At 36.1% G+C, this 13,746-nt stretch overlaps 1 protein-coding gene across 2 annotated transcripts in view; it reads left to right on the top strand.

Moving 5' to 3' along the window:
• Themis (thymocyte selection associated) overlaps positions 1–13,746 on the top strand; it is a 192,620-nt gene that overhangs the window by 80,135 nt on the left and 98,739 nt on the right. For both annotated transcript variants that reach the window (XM_048797997.1, XM_048798002.1), the window contains exon 4: positions 3,239–4,287. In XM_048797997.1, the coding sequence (XP_048653954.1) occupies positions 3,239–4,287 (1,049 nt within the window). The remainder of the gene's footprint in view (positions 1–3,238; positions 4,288–13,746) is intronic.

Here is a 13,746-nt window from a genome sequence, read left to right as displayed (position 1 = left end):
TTGACAAGTAGGTCTAATTGACAAGATGATATTTAAGCAGATTTGACGAGAAAATGGAGCTGGCCATGAACATATTTGGCTGAAGGATGTGGCAGACAGAGGCAACAGGCCACGTAAAAATCTGATTAATAGCAAGGAAGTAAGAAAGAGAGCAGTGAGGTAGAGTGAAGCAACATAGTAGCAAATGCAATCCAAGTGGCCAGGTAAGGACATTGGCTTTTATTATAAGTGAAGTAATTGACATGTGGGTCTAACAATGGATATTATGGCAGACAAAATATTCTTTTTATTATTTTGAGATGGAGTCTTGCTATGTGATTAAGGCTGGCTTTGAACTTGGGATCCTCTGGCTTCAGTCTCCCAGAGTAGAAACAATTGATTAGCATTTAAAAAGACTCTCTAGTCACTCTTTTGAGATCTCACTGTAAGGGGACTGTTGAGTAAATCTTTGCAATAAAGCAAGTCAGAAATAATGTGGTATTGTTTTGTTAGCTTTTTCACTGCGGTGACTAAAGGACCTGGCCAGAACAATTGTAGAGGAGAAAATGTTTATTTGAGGGCTCACAGTTTCAGAGGTCTTAGTCCATAGATGGCTCCATTTCCTCAGGGCTCGAGGTAAAGCAGAACATCATGGCAGAAGATTGTGGCAGAGGGAAGAAGCTCACTTGATGATCAGTAAGCAGAGAGAGTGAGAGACTTCATTCTCCAGATACAAAATATATACCCCATACCACGCCCCCAATGGACTGATTCCACCGGCCACACCCCACCTGCCTCCAATCTCCACTCAATTAATCCCATTAGGGATTAATTCACTGATTAAGTTAAGGCTAGAACCCAATCATTTCTCCTCCAAAGCTTCTTTCATTGTCTTGCACATGAGCTTTTGGGGAACACCTCACATCTAAACCATAACAGGTATAGACCAGGGTAGAGCAGATGTAAGGGGCTACAGATGTTAGAAAAAGAGGAAATTTAAAGATATCCCTAAGATTTATGAACTGAAGAAGGAGAAAAGAATTCCCAATAACTAATATAGAGAAAGTACCAGATAGTCAATTTTTTTGTGTGTGTGCGTTGGCGGGGGAGATCAGATTTCAGTCAGGGTGCACTAATTTTGAGACATCTACTACATGTCCAAGTGAAGATCTTAAATAGAAGATCTTGGGATTCAAGAGAATGATTTGATTAGAGCTATACTTTGCGGAGTCAAAAGAATATAGATGATATTTAAAAAGATGAGATTCTATAAAATTACTGTAGGTGTAAGTGTAGGAAGAGAAAGGAAAAGAATAAAGACATACTAAATGGCGTGTGTGTGAGTGGTGGGTGGGTGGTATGGAAAGAGAAGAAACTAGAAAAAAAAAAAAAAACCTGAGAAAAATCACAAGTACGATAACAGGGAAATATGTCAAAAAGAGGGAGTAAAATCTACTTTGTGAAATGCTATTAATAGGTGATGTGACATAAATATGTACCATTACTTATTCTGTGTAGGAACAGAAGTTTTGCAGATAGGTCAGTTATTGGATACAAAAACCAAGTTCAGATACTTTGTCCTGGGGGCATTTTCTGGCATCAGTAAAATCATGCAAAGGTAATAAGGGAACTCAAGGCACACAGCTCCCACTGAGCATAGCTACTTTGGGATCTAGCTTGCATCAGGGCCTGCATGATCTGACAAACTAATTGAGAAATCCTGGAAAGTCCTGGATGGCATTTATTCTGCTATTCTCTAGATGTTCCCTGCACTTGAGGAATCTTGAGCCTATGATGCCCATCAGCTTTAAAATTCTTACACCTAGTTCATTTTGATCCAAATAACAAAATTTTAGTTACTAAAATTGCTGTAGTGTTCAGGGGAACCTGTGATGACAATCCCAAAAGTCAAAGGATACAAAATTTTATGCAATGAACTGATTAAGGGAAGAAATGCTTCCCAGCCTTCCCCTTCCTTTCTAAAAATAAAAGAATATTTACCATTTTTATAGAACTTCAGTCTATAGACAACCATAAATTTTTATTTTTTCTTCTCAAAAAAATAAAACAATACCTTTTTACATTGTCTTCACAAACTATTAATCAGACCATATAACACAAATGACAGAGTGTTTTCAGATACTTATAAACAGTTAATATTATAAAAGGTAATAACAAGTAATGTTTATAAGAGAAAATAGTTTCTTTTAAGTTTTCCAAGTTGTTCATTTTCTACAACATTTAAGGAAGAAAGAATATTGAAAGACAGTATTGGTTGATTAAAATGCTATGAAACTTGTGTTAGAAAATTGTCAAGAAAACAACCTATTACAAAATCTTGCTAATACTAACACATAACTTTATTTTTAATTCAAGTCTGTTACAGTGATACTATGTGGGTAGTACATGAAGAACAGATAAATAATTTTTTGATGCTATTTTAAGCATCTCTGTAGTCTCAAAAAAGACTTCTTGGAAAGAACACAGAAACTCATTTTTCCTAGTGACACATTGATAAGTAAGCACCTACCAGTAAACCTAGGGCTCCTAAGTTGTCCCCTGACTATGACCCATCTGTACCACCCTTTTTCTATCCAGGTATAATATAGCACTGGTGGAAACATAAATTAACTCTGGAATTGGAAAAAGATTGCATCTTGATATCCATTTCCATATATTAATCTTAAGTACCTTATAATTCATGATTTTTCAATGTTATCTTAGTCCCAAGGATAGAATTTTATTTAAAGAATGTATGTCTTGGGCCTTATATGTGAAGGAGTTTACTGGAAGTACTAAAACTTTCTTCTTTAATATTTTTACATATAAAGTTTGAACCTCAAGAACATGCCTTAAATCAAATACATTATATTCACCCATATACATTATATGCATATTCACACACATCTATATCGTTGGGTTATGTGTCATAAAACTTTAAGTATAAACACAGCAGTGATTAACACTAGAATCAGGAAAATGGTTACCCACAGGTAGCATTGAGGAAGACGTGATTCTGATGAGGTTATAGGGTGCCAAGAAATTGATTAATGTTTGTTTCTTAAGCTGAACCTAGGTTTTCAGGTGTTAGTTTTATATTCGATTTCTTTCATGTTAAAAGTTTTAAAAAAATAAGTCCACACATAAGTTATATTATAATCCTTTTAATTCTTATTTCTTCTAAATGAATTTGATCTATGACGCTAGGAGAGTGACTTCTGATAAACATTTTTATGTACAAATTATTTTTTCTTTTCAGTTCGAAAAGATATAGTCCGACTTCTCCCCAGTTTAGATGTTGAAGTCAAAGATATTACTGACTCTTATGATACAAACTGGTTTCTTCAGCTGTTATCTACAGAAGATCTGTTTGAAATGACCAGCAAAGAGTTTCCTATAGTGGCTGAAGTCATAGAAGCACCTCAAGGAAATCAGCTGTCCAGAAGTGTTTTAAAGCCTGGAAAAACCATCGTGATCCACAAAAAGTACCAGGCTTCAAGGATCTTAGCTTCGGAAATCAGAAGCAATTTTCCTAAGAGACACTTTTTGATCCCCACTAGCTACAAAGGCAAATTCAAGCGGCGACCTCGGGAGTTCCTGACTGCCTATGACCTAGAGATAGCTAAGAGTGAAAAGGAGCCTCTGCACGTGGTGGCCACCAAAGCCTTTCATCCTCCTCATGAGGAGCTGTCCTCTGTATTCGTTGGGGACCAGTTTCTAGTGCATCATTCAGAGACAACTGAAGTTCTCTGTGAGGGAATAAAAAAAGTGGTGAACGTTCTGGCCTGTGAAAAGATCCTCAAAAAGTCCTATGAGGCAGCCCTACTCCCTCTGTACATGGAAGGAGGTTTCGTAGAGGTGATTCATGACAAGAAACAGTACCAGATTTCTGAGCTCTGTAAACAGTTCCGTTTGCCCTTCAATGTGAAGGTGTCTGTGAGAGATCTTTCCATGGAAGAGGACATTTTGGCAGCTACCCCGGGACTACAGCTAGAGGAAGGTATCACAGACTCTTATCTACTCATCAGTGACTTTGCCAACCCCAAGGAATGTTGGGAAATTCCTGTTGGTCGCTTGAATATAACTGTTCAGTTAGTTAGGAATTTGTCTAGGGACACAGGACCACTTTTAGTCAGGGCTCTGGTGGAAGAGATTACTGAAGAACAATATTATATGATGAGGAGATATGAAAGTTCTCTCTTGCACCCCCCACCCCGCCCTCCCAAACATCCTTCAGTGGAGGAGATGAAGTTTACCCTGCTCAATTTAGCAGAAGAAAGGACGGTGGATCTGCCTAAGTCTCCCAAGGTAAGACAGTGATTTTGAAGACTTTTTCTGGAGTGTTTTTCTTGAGGCAAGCAATTTGTTTCAAGTCGGTTTTGAGTTTGCTTTTTGTCTGCTTTTCTTTCTTTCATGCAATATTTGAAATGAGACTTTCTGATGCACCGTGGATGGATGAACATTAACAGAGGGTAAACTGTTACAGTATTTTGTATTCTCATACTTAACCAGTAGATGTGGCATGATTCTGTACTGATTAGAACTACCAGGGATAACATTTGGATATGATGGCCCAAATTGCCGTTTCAATGGGTTTTGGCAATTAAGAATGCCTAATAAGTTGCCTCAGAAGCATTTTTTTTTTTTTAAGTGCTGTTCATTTTTCCTAGGTAGAATTTTTTGAATACTTCATCCAGGAAATGAGCATACAATAAACTCACTTCTTCTGGGTGGTTATTGGTAACATGCATCTATAACACATGTCTTCATTTTGCTTTATGTGCAGAAAGATATAAAAATATCTTGGCAGAACTGTGTGTGAGAATGTGAGCATCTGCCCACATTTTGCCTATCTTAGAATTGTCATCTTTAACAGTTCTATTGAAATGCAAAATCAATAAAATTACAACAGTACAAGATCATTACAGAATTAACAAGTCTATAACCACTCTGAAGAGTTTGGGTGGTGGTTTAGCTTCATTTCCACTTGAGGTCTTTGCCTGTTGAAAACTGCCTGCTGGCTGCCTGGAATGCACTTGCCCTTACACCAGGATGTGCAGGTTGTTTATAGGGCTGTGGTTCTATGGTGTATGGAAGGAGTGCATTTCACTCTGGCAGATGTTGTGCTAGCAGCTTAGGGAAACAAGGCAATTAGTAAAACAAAGAGAGTTGCCTTGTTTATTCTCTATACTCAGGAAGGATAGTAGCCTTGAGCTTCCAGGCTCATAGATGGATATGAGAATACTTTTAATTCTACTTCTCAAAGATTGCATTTTGATTGTATGCTGTGGAAATTCAGTAAGGATCATCAACCTTATTTTCAGAAAATAAAATAAAATAAATAAAAATAAAACCAACAGAAATTTTCTTTTCTACAAAATACTTTTCAGTCATTAAAAAAATAAATAAAACAAAAACAGATAATTTTCATTAGTAGGTTGTTACTAATGTGGAGGGTATATCTTAGGCTTCTTCTACTAACATATTTACTACTGAATGGAAAGATATAAAAAAAAAACATGGAATGCTTTCCTCATTTTTGTTGAGGGGCAGAATAATGACCCACCCACTCAATGATGTATATACTTAAATGTCCAGTCCCTGTGAATATGTTGCATTGTATGGCAAAAGGGACATTGCACATGTGCTTAAAACTTAGGACCTTAAGATGAGGAAATTATCCTCAATTATCCAGTCAGGTCCAACTTAATGACTATAATCCTTAGCAGAACTTTTCCCAGTTGAAGTCAGAATTAGAGGAATACGTGACTCCAGAAGGATGTTCACAGATACTGTTTTGCCGTCTCTGAAGAGGGAGGAAGGGAGCTGTGAACCAGGTTATGCAGATGCCCTTCAACAGCTAGAAAAGACAGGCAAATGGATTCTTCTCAAAAAATCTCCAGAGAGGAATGAATACAGTTGATGACACCTTGGTTTGAGCCAATGGGACCTATGTCAGACTTCTGACCTACAGAACTGTAAGAAGACAATACATTTATGTTACTTAAGCCACCAGGTTTATGGTAATTTACTACAATAATAATAACTTATGTATTATAAAGTACGGAGGAAGAAATAAGTAAAATTCTTGGCAAAATATATATGTCTGTTTATAAGGATTTGTTTTATTGGAAAGAAATTTTTTAAATTGTTGTTCTTGTATGAATTTATTAGCCCATGTGTCCATGGAGAACCAAGGGGTATAGCTCATCTTCAGAATCGATTGGAACCAGGGTCTTGAAAATGACTAGAATGGTCCTTATTTTACTTTACACTTTGATTTTACTTTTCCAGTCTAATTTTGTTCACATGTGACACAACTTCTGGGAGTTTTTGCATCTGATATTTCATGGTTTTATCACTAGAAAAGAATGTCATGTTATTATGTAGCTGGAATTTTAAAGGGAGAAGGATGTTGGATGGATCAAATACCTGTCTCCTGATTTAATAAATTTATTGGGTACCCTTGTCAGAAGTAAGATTGATAGGTGTTTTAGTATTAGTATTTGTGTTACTTTAACAGAAAACTACATACTAAGTAATTTTTAAAGAACAAAAAGTTTGCCTTATAGTTCTGAAGTTTGAGAAGTCCAAGATCAAGTTGCCAGTGGGTTTGTTCTTTGGTTCCAAGATGGCTGTTTCTTGCTGCATCCTCCAGAGAGGAGAAATGTCTTATCTTCATAGAGAGAAGAGCAGAAGAGAGAGAACTCACTCCTGTAGGCCCTTTTTTATAGGGACATTAATTCATCCTTGAAGGCAGAGCTCTCAAGACCTACCTAAGCATCTCCCATTAAGCCCCACCTCCAAACACTATTGTGTTGGTGACTAAGTTTCTAACACATTGTGGAGGGAGCGAAAACATTCAAATCATAGAAGGAGGGAAGAAAGTGAGGTCTGATTTCTTCAAATAATAGAAATGCTGAAACTATAGTATGTGAAGATTAGGAAATACAAAATAATAGGTGTCTCCTATAATCAGAAAAAAAGAGATCGAAAATCCTATATGCCATCCAGAAAGCATTCTTAGAGAAATAATTGGTTAAATTTTTAAAAACACTGTCCTTTGACAAGTGAAAATGATTTAAGTATTTTATTTTATTTATTTTGGTAGCAGGGAGTGAACCCAGGGGTGCTTAACCACTGACTCACATCCCCAGTACCCCATCCCACCACCTTTTTTTTTGTTTCTTTGACACAGGGTCTTGCTAAATTGCTGAGGCTGGCTTTGAATTTGCAGTCTTCCTGCCTCGGCTTCCTGCCCAGCTAAGTATTTTATTAGGAGATAAATTGACAAAACAACAATGTTATGTCTAGGCTACTAAAATTAAGTGAATACAGTCTTTGACTAACATGTATGTTGAATTCCAGATCAACTGAATAATTTCTAACTGCTTGTTTCTTGGTCAGCCCCCCATGTGGATTCTTGATGTCCAGTTCTGAGTCCCACTATTGAAAATACTAACTGGAGTTTTTAAAGAGTTGTTAAGATGTTAAAAGCTCCTGGAGCCATTTTCATTTGACAAACAGCTTGAAAAAATTGAGTTACAGTCTAAAGTCAAAGGAGTTAATACAAGATGGTATAGACTCCACACTTAAAGAACTGGTCTGTGACAAAGAAAGCAGATTTATATTTTATTACAATATCTTTAACATTGGTTGAAGTAAAAAGGAGCACATTTTTAGTGTAAATTGTCAGAGCAGATATTGTCCCAAAAAATTGTATAGCAGGAGATAGAGGTCTGTAAGTCAGGAATATCAGGGGATCCTTGCTCTGATTGAGAATTATCAGAGAGTTGAGAAGAATATACTACTCCTATTTATGGTTAGCTCCATAAATTCTAATGTAGTAAATAAAGCACTATATTTTATCTGAAATCACTTTAAAATGTCAGAGGATGCTATAATTTACCTGTGTTCAGACATACTGATTGTTTCATTTTAGATGATTCTTCTCACCATGCAGATAGGAATCTGCTTAGTGGATCATTTTTAGGAATACAAACAGAAGATGTTAGTTCTTGCATAATCTACTCAAAAAAGTCTTATGACCAACTATTTCTTATTATCACAAAGTCACCCTTTCATATATTTCTTTTATGTTTCTTCTGATAACTGCATTAAAGCTTTTCTAACATGTATGGATTTGAAGTGATTGGATAGAACTTTATTTTATGCTTTATAGGCAGGAAGCAGCTATTAGGAACAAGCTTCTAAGGTTTTGGGTTGCATATGGAACGTTGCTTTAAATTCAAACAACTATTTGTAAAGGTTATTAAGAGTTTAAATATTCAGATTCATATAGTTCATTACAATACTTTTTCACATGCATAGAAAATTATAGAAGATGCTTTATTATATATTTGCCTTTCTAATAGATCATTAACTTTAGGTCATTTCTTGCATTGCTAAGTACCAGGACAGATGCATGGGCAGTCTAAGAGTAAGAATCTAAAATGCATTTAGCCAAATTTACCTATATCAGATATATGTTTCCAGTTATGTTTGGAAATTAAGACTACCAGAGGACAGGTTATAAGAATTCTATGCAGGGGCTGGGGATGTGGCTCAAGCGGGTAGCGCGCTTGCCTGGCATGTGCGAGGCGCTGGGTTCGATCCTCAGCACCAAATAAAAATAAAATAAAGATGTTGTGTCCACCAAAAACTAAAAAATAAATATTAAAAAATTCTCTCTTTTCTCTCTCTCTTAAAAAAAAGAATTTTATGCAATAGAAAGGATTGTTTTTCAAGCTAAGATTAAGAAGAATCTACAACCAACTATTCTCTTAACTTTAGCAATTCCTAAATAAGAGAAAGAGAAGGATGGGGGAGAGAGGGAGAGAGGGAGAGAGGGAAGAACAGATCCTCACTGGAGCTTTTGCTTGTCGTGGAGAGAGGGAGAGACTTTTATTATTTAAGTGTGGGTAAATGCAGGTGAGGGTAGGATCCTAAATACCAGAAGAAATGACAGCCTCCCTCGAGGCCTTTGCAGTTTTACATGGAAGGATTTTATTATTTTTTAAATGTAACCACTGTTTGGGAAAACAGGCATGGAATCTAAATAAAGTTTTCAGATTATTCCAAGTGACCCCCCAAATTTTCTTTAGGTATAGGAAATAATATAGAAATTGTATTTTTAAACACAGTGAATGTGGATTTTTAATCAGATGGAAACAGTATCACAGAGTAGCTAAATGAAGGAAGCTGTGCCTAAAATCGTGCTCACAGAATGGCTAAATAAACAAAGCTATGCCTGAAATCACACTCCTAGCTGAATAACATAGGAATGTTGTGGGTAGACTCTCCTTCCTGAAGGTTAGTTTCTGTGTCAGAAGTTGTTTCAGGTAGTTTGGAAGAACAGATCCTCACTGGGGCTTTTGCTTGTCGTGGATATATATGGCCATGACTTCTGAGTACCCCACAGGAGAAATGTAACTTCTGTATTCTGATGAAAGGACCTATAACCAGATAGAAAAACAAACCTTTGGTTGAAAGATGAGATATTCCATGTCTTCAGAGACTGCAGCTGGGACCAGAAATCTTGCATTTCACTAACTCTGTTTGGCCATTTAATACCCAAGTGTCCACTTTGTTGCTAGAATTTCTGGATTTCTGTTGGACAAGAACACCCACAGGAGACATTAAAGCAAAGAGCAAGAGAGGCAGTGATGGCAAGGCACTGTGCAATAAGCAGAAAAGAAACTTGTACCAGAATTAGAGTGAGAGCAGAGAAAGGCAGAAGGAGGGCTATGGTTCCTGGGAGGAGCAGAGAGAGCACTTTAACAGCTGCTGCTGGTACCCAAACATGGCATCTGATCTGCTGTGACACTTAGAGTGGCTGAAATGTGTTGAGAAAGGCCACACTCCTGGGCTGAATCTAGATCAGTAGAGAATAGAAAAGAGTGTTATCTCCATTCATTTGTTATTGATAGGATTCGGTCACAACTGATGCAATTTATTTTTGTTTTTATTAACTGAGTATGGTATAAAGACATGGAGTGTGAACTTTTCACTGCCTCTGAGCTTCTGCAGGCTCTTGCTCTAATATACATGCTGCAAATCTGTTTTCCCTCAAAACAAAGAAGATTATACCGATTTTTCAAAGTCCATAAGCAATGAAAATGGACTGTGGACAAGCTTAAAAATTGGATATTTGAATCTGGGAAAGAGAAAAATAAAGGTGACTTTGGAGCTTACTTTTAAAAAGCAACAGATTTAAACTGCAAGATACAATTTCAGCATTAGGGCATGACATATACAGATTAATAAATCATGGTTTTTGAGTTGCCTGAGGTTGGTCTAGGAAATAGCATGGACTGTAAACAGCCAGTTACAGTGGGCAGGCTGGGAGGACAGGGCAGAGCACAAATACAAAGGCAGTGCTGGGCTGAGAACTGGCCAAGCTTGAGTTATAACTGAAACCTTCCAGGTAGAAATCTGTGCCCAATGGAATGTACAGAATATTTATAAGTTCCTCTTGTGCTTTTAGGAGTGACAGAGTAGTCCCAATTTTTAAAGTTTTGCTCTAGATGTGACATGGTTTATGTTCACACTCCTCGCTGAATAACTAAAAAGACTATTTTAAGGGAGCTTTAAATGAAAAAAAAACTAGAAATATTATCTGATTTTAAAAGAATTAAAAAAAAACAATGAACAAGTCACAGAACTAACAAACAAACACTAAGTTTCTCTGAAGAATTCATGTCTAAAGAACATTGTTTTATTCTGGGATGATTGAATATTGGTCCTCTTTGAGCTTTCAAACAACTGAGAATGTTCTTACCCAGGAGTGGTGATGAAAAATTTTAGTTAATACTGTTTCTCTACCCTTTATCTGCAGTGTCAAGAATTAAAATACCACCAAATGGTGATTTCCATATTTTAAATTTTAATGATTATTTCTTGTTAGCACAGAAAAATGTGAATTAAAAAAATGTTTTCCCAGTAAATTAGCAAAATGTGTGTAATTTGCAGTAAATTACTTTGCATTAGATTTCTGGCTTTTAAGACAATTAGAATAATTTGCATTTTCTTAAATTTCCATGACATAGAAATCCTTTGTTTGAAATGACCAGCAGCAAAAACAAAGTTTAGAATGTTTCATGCATGTATTGTAACAAGGACTTAGACTCTTCGCTTTCGCCAGCAAGTGTCCACTTGGGGACTAAACGAGGAATTAAAGACTAGGCATGTCTGCCTCCAATTTTTGCATCTATTTCCTTTGCTCTGAGTGAAAGCTAGCATCCCCTCCCCTGAGGCAATAGTAACTTTCTTTTCTCTGACACTCCCCAATTATCCCAAGATAATGATGGGTCAGACCATAACTGATCAATGACCTGCTTTGCCATCTGTGCAAAGCCACCAGCTATGCAAACGTCAACCCTTCCCTCACTCCCCTTTCCATAAAACCTCAAAGTCATTTTCTTTTGTTTGTTTGAAATTTTTATTTATTTATTTATTTATTTATTTATTTATTTATTTATTTATTTTACGTTTTCAACCCCTCAAGGTCAAGACTAAGGAGGGAGGACTCTTTGTCTCCCTGATGTAGTTATACTGGTTAAAGTTCCTTTCATGCGTTTTTCACCATTACCTTTTCTGTTTGATTTTTGGAGCAAATGACTGGACTTCATTTGTTGGAGCCCAAGTCAGGCTTCTGGCCTAGGACTCCAGGAACAGCGTGTATGAATTGAGAGCATTGAATTGCCAATAATCAATCAAGTAGGAATTTTAGTGCTGGCAACAATGAATTGAGTGTGGGTTTACTAGGTATTTAGGTTATGTTCTTTGAGCTCACTGCATTCACTTTAATTCTTTCAGTTTTGAAAAAAAACAAAATAGATTGGAGAAAAGTAGAGGAGGTGAATTCCAGCTGGCTTTGCAGTTTTTGAAACTGATTTATCTGATTTTACTGTATTTATCAGTTTTGAATTTATTTTAGAATAAAAACTTACTTTTAAATAAATTGATAAGGTACAAACTATATATGGGAGCATATAAATTTTGCTGTAACTTCCTAGGTTCTTGCAAGCCAACTATTACTTTCAATCTCCTGGTGATAATTTTCATTGATGTCAGGCCTATATCAATGAAAATATTTATGCATTTTTATGGGTAAGTGTTAGGATAGAAAAATGAACATTAGTTGTCTATGAAAGAATGCATAGGGATATGTTTCCAAAAATCAGTACTTTCACCCAAATTTTGAAAAGGAGAAAACTTGAAGGAAATTGTCTTAAAAATAAAAGACAGTAGAAAATAAAAATGAACTTTGAATTTAAGAGACCAAGGGCCCATATGTGCTCTAAAAATTCATAGAGAAATGATTCATGCATGTATTATTTAAGGAAAATCTCTCAGCCAGTCTTTTATAGTCTTGAACAGTTTTTCATATATTTTCATCCAGACCCTAACCATTATGATGTCTCTGAAAGCTTCTATCCTTTATTTAACCATCAAGTTACATGCTAATGTAACAGGTTACTGTTAGCTACTTTGTAGGATATGCTGTCAAGAAAGATATTTACCATGAGTCAATTACAAAACTAATTTTAGTTATGATGAGAAGAGAAAAAAAAAGAAATCTATAAAATCAGAAAGGTAGTAACTACAAAATTAACCAAATGGTGATCATTTAATATGTTAGAATCAATGAGAGGTGTAATATTAATTCATTTCTATATGTACATGTACAACTTGAAAAGGGTTGATTATAAAATTATAGTCATTCAGTATATAAAAGCAATAAACAAGTATTCTCAGAGTGTAATTGAAAAGAATGCTATTCTAACTTGTTACATTATTTTATATACACTTGTCCTTAATACAAGTTTGTTTTCAAATGCTTTAAAATCTTAATTAATGTTTAAAAAGTCCACAATTGCTATTGTTAAAATGGGGTAAAACACAGTCACATGGGTAAGATGTGTTCTCTCAGTTGTTATCCAAAGATGGGCACTGCCCTAGCCCTTCTGTTAGACATTCCGACGGTCATTGACTTTGGTTCTAACTTCTCTTTTAAGCTTTAATCATTTCTTCATTTCCTATGCATTCTATATGTTGCTTCAACCAAATTCTCTTTTGCAGACTTGGCAAGCATTCCATGTTCAATCCTAAAATCTGTGATCCAGACTGATCACAATTTCTGCTATAGAAACCCCAGCTGCCCCCTTTTGAGTGAGCTTTTCTTGATTCCTCTGTTGTTGGCACTATGCCAGGTGGTTGCATGTATTATCCTCTAGTTTAATCCTCCACACAGCTCTGTGAAATGGATGATGTTATTATTCCTTTTTTCAGATAAAGAAATTGAGGCTGATAGGTATATATGCATCCTGGTTACCACTGAGACTCAGAGGCCATTTTTTTTTTCTTTTTTTTCTCTCTCTCTCTCTCTCTCTTTTTTTTTTTTTTTTGTACCCAGGGGTGCTTTACCACTGAGCTACACCCTCAGCTCTTTTTAATTCCTATTTTGAGACAGGGTCTTTCTAAATTGCTTAGGGTCTTGCTAAGTTCCTGAGGCTGGCACCATGCTTTTGATCCTCCTGCCTCAGCCTCCTCACTGGGATTATAGGTGTGTGCCACCACACACTGCTGAGCTGCCAAATTTTATGGTTACTTTTTGGTCTTTATATTACTTTGACACTAGGTAGCAAATGACACAGTGGAGCACAACCTCATTTTTGAAATACCCCATTTCCTAGAGTATCATGAGGTCCTGGTTTCCTTTCACTACAGTGACTAAATTTTTCTTTTTTTTTTTTTTTTTTTTTT

Source organism: Marmota marmota, unplaced genomic scaffold (assembly GCF_001458135.2).
Source record: "Marmota marmota marmota unplaced genomic scaffold, marMar, whole genome shotgun sequence".
Taxonomy (NCBI): domain Eukaryota; kingdom Metazoa; phylum Chordata; class Mammalia; order Rodentia; family Sciuridae; genus Marmota; species Marmota marmota.
This window is presented reverse-complemented; position numbering and strand designations above follow the sequence as displayed.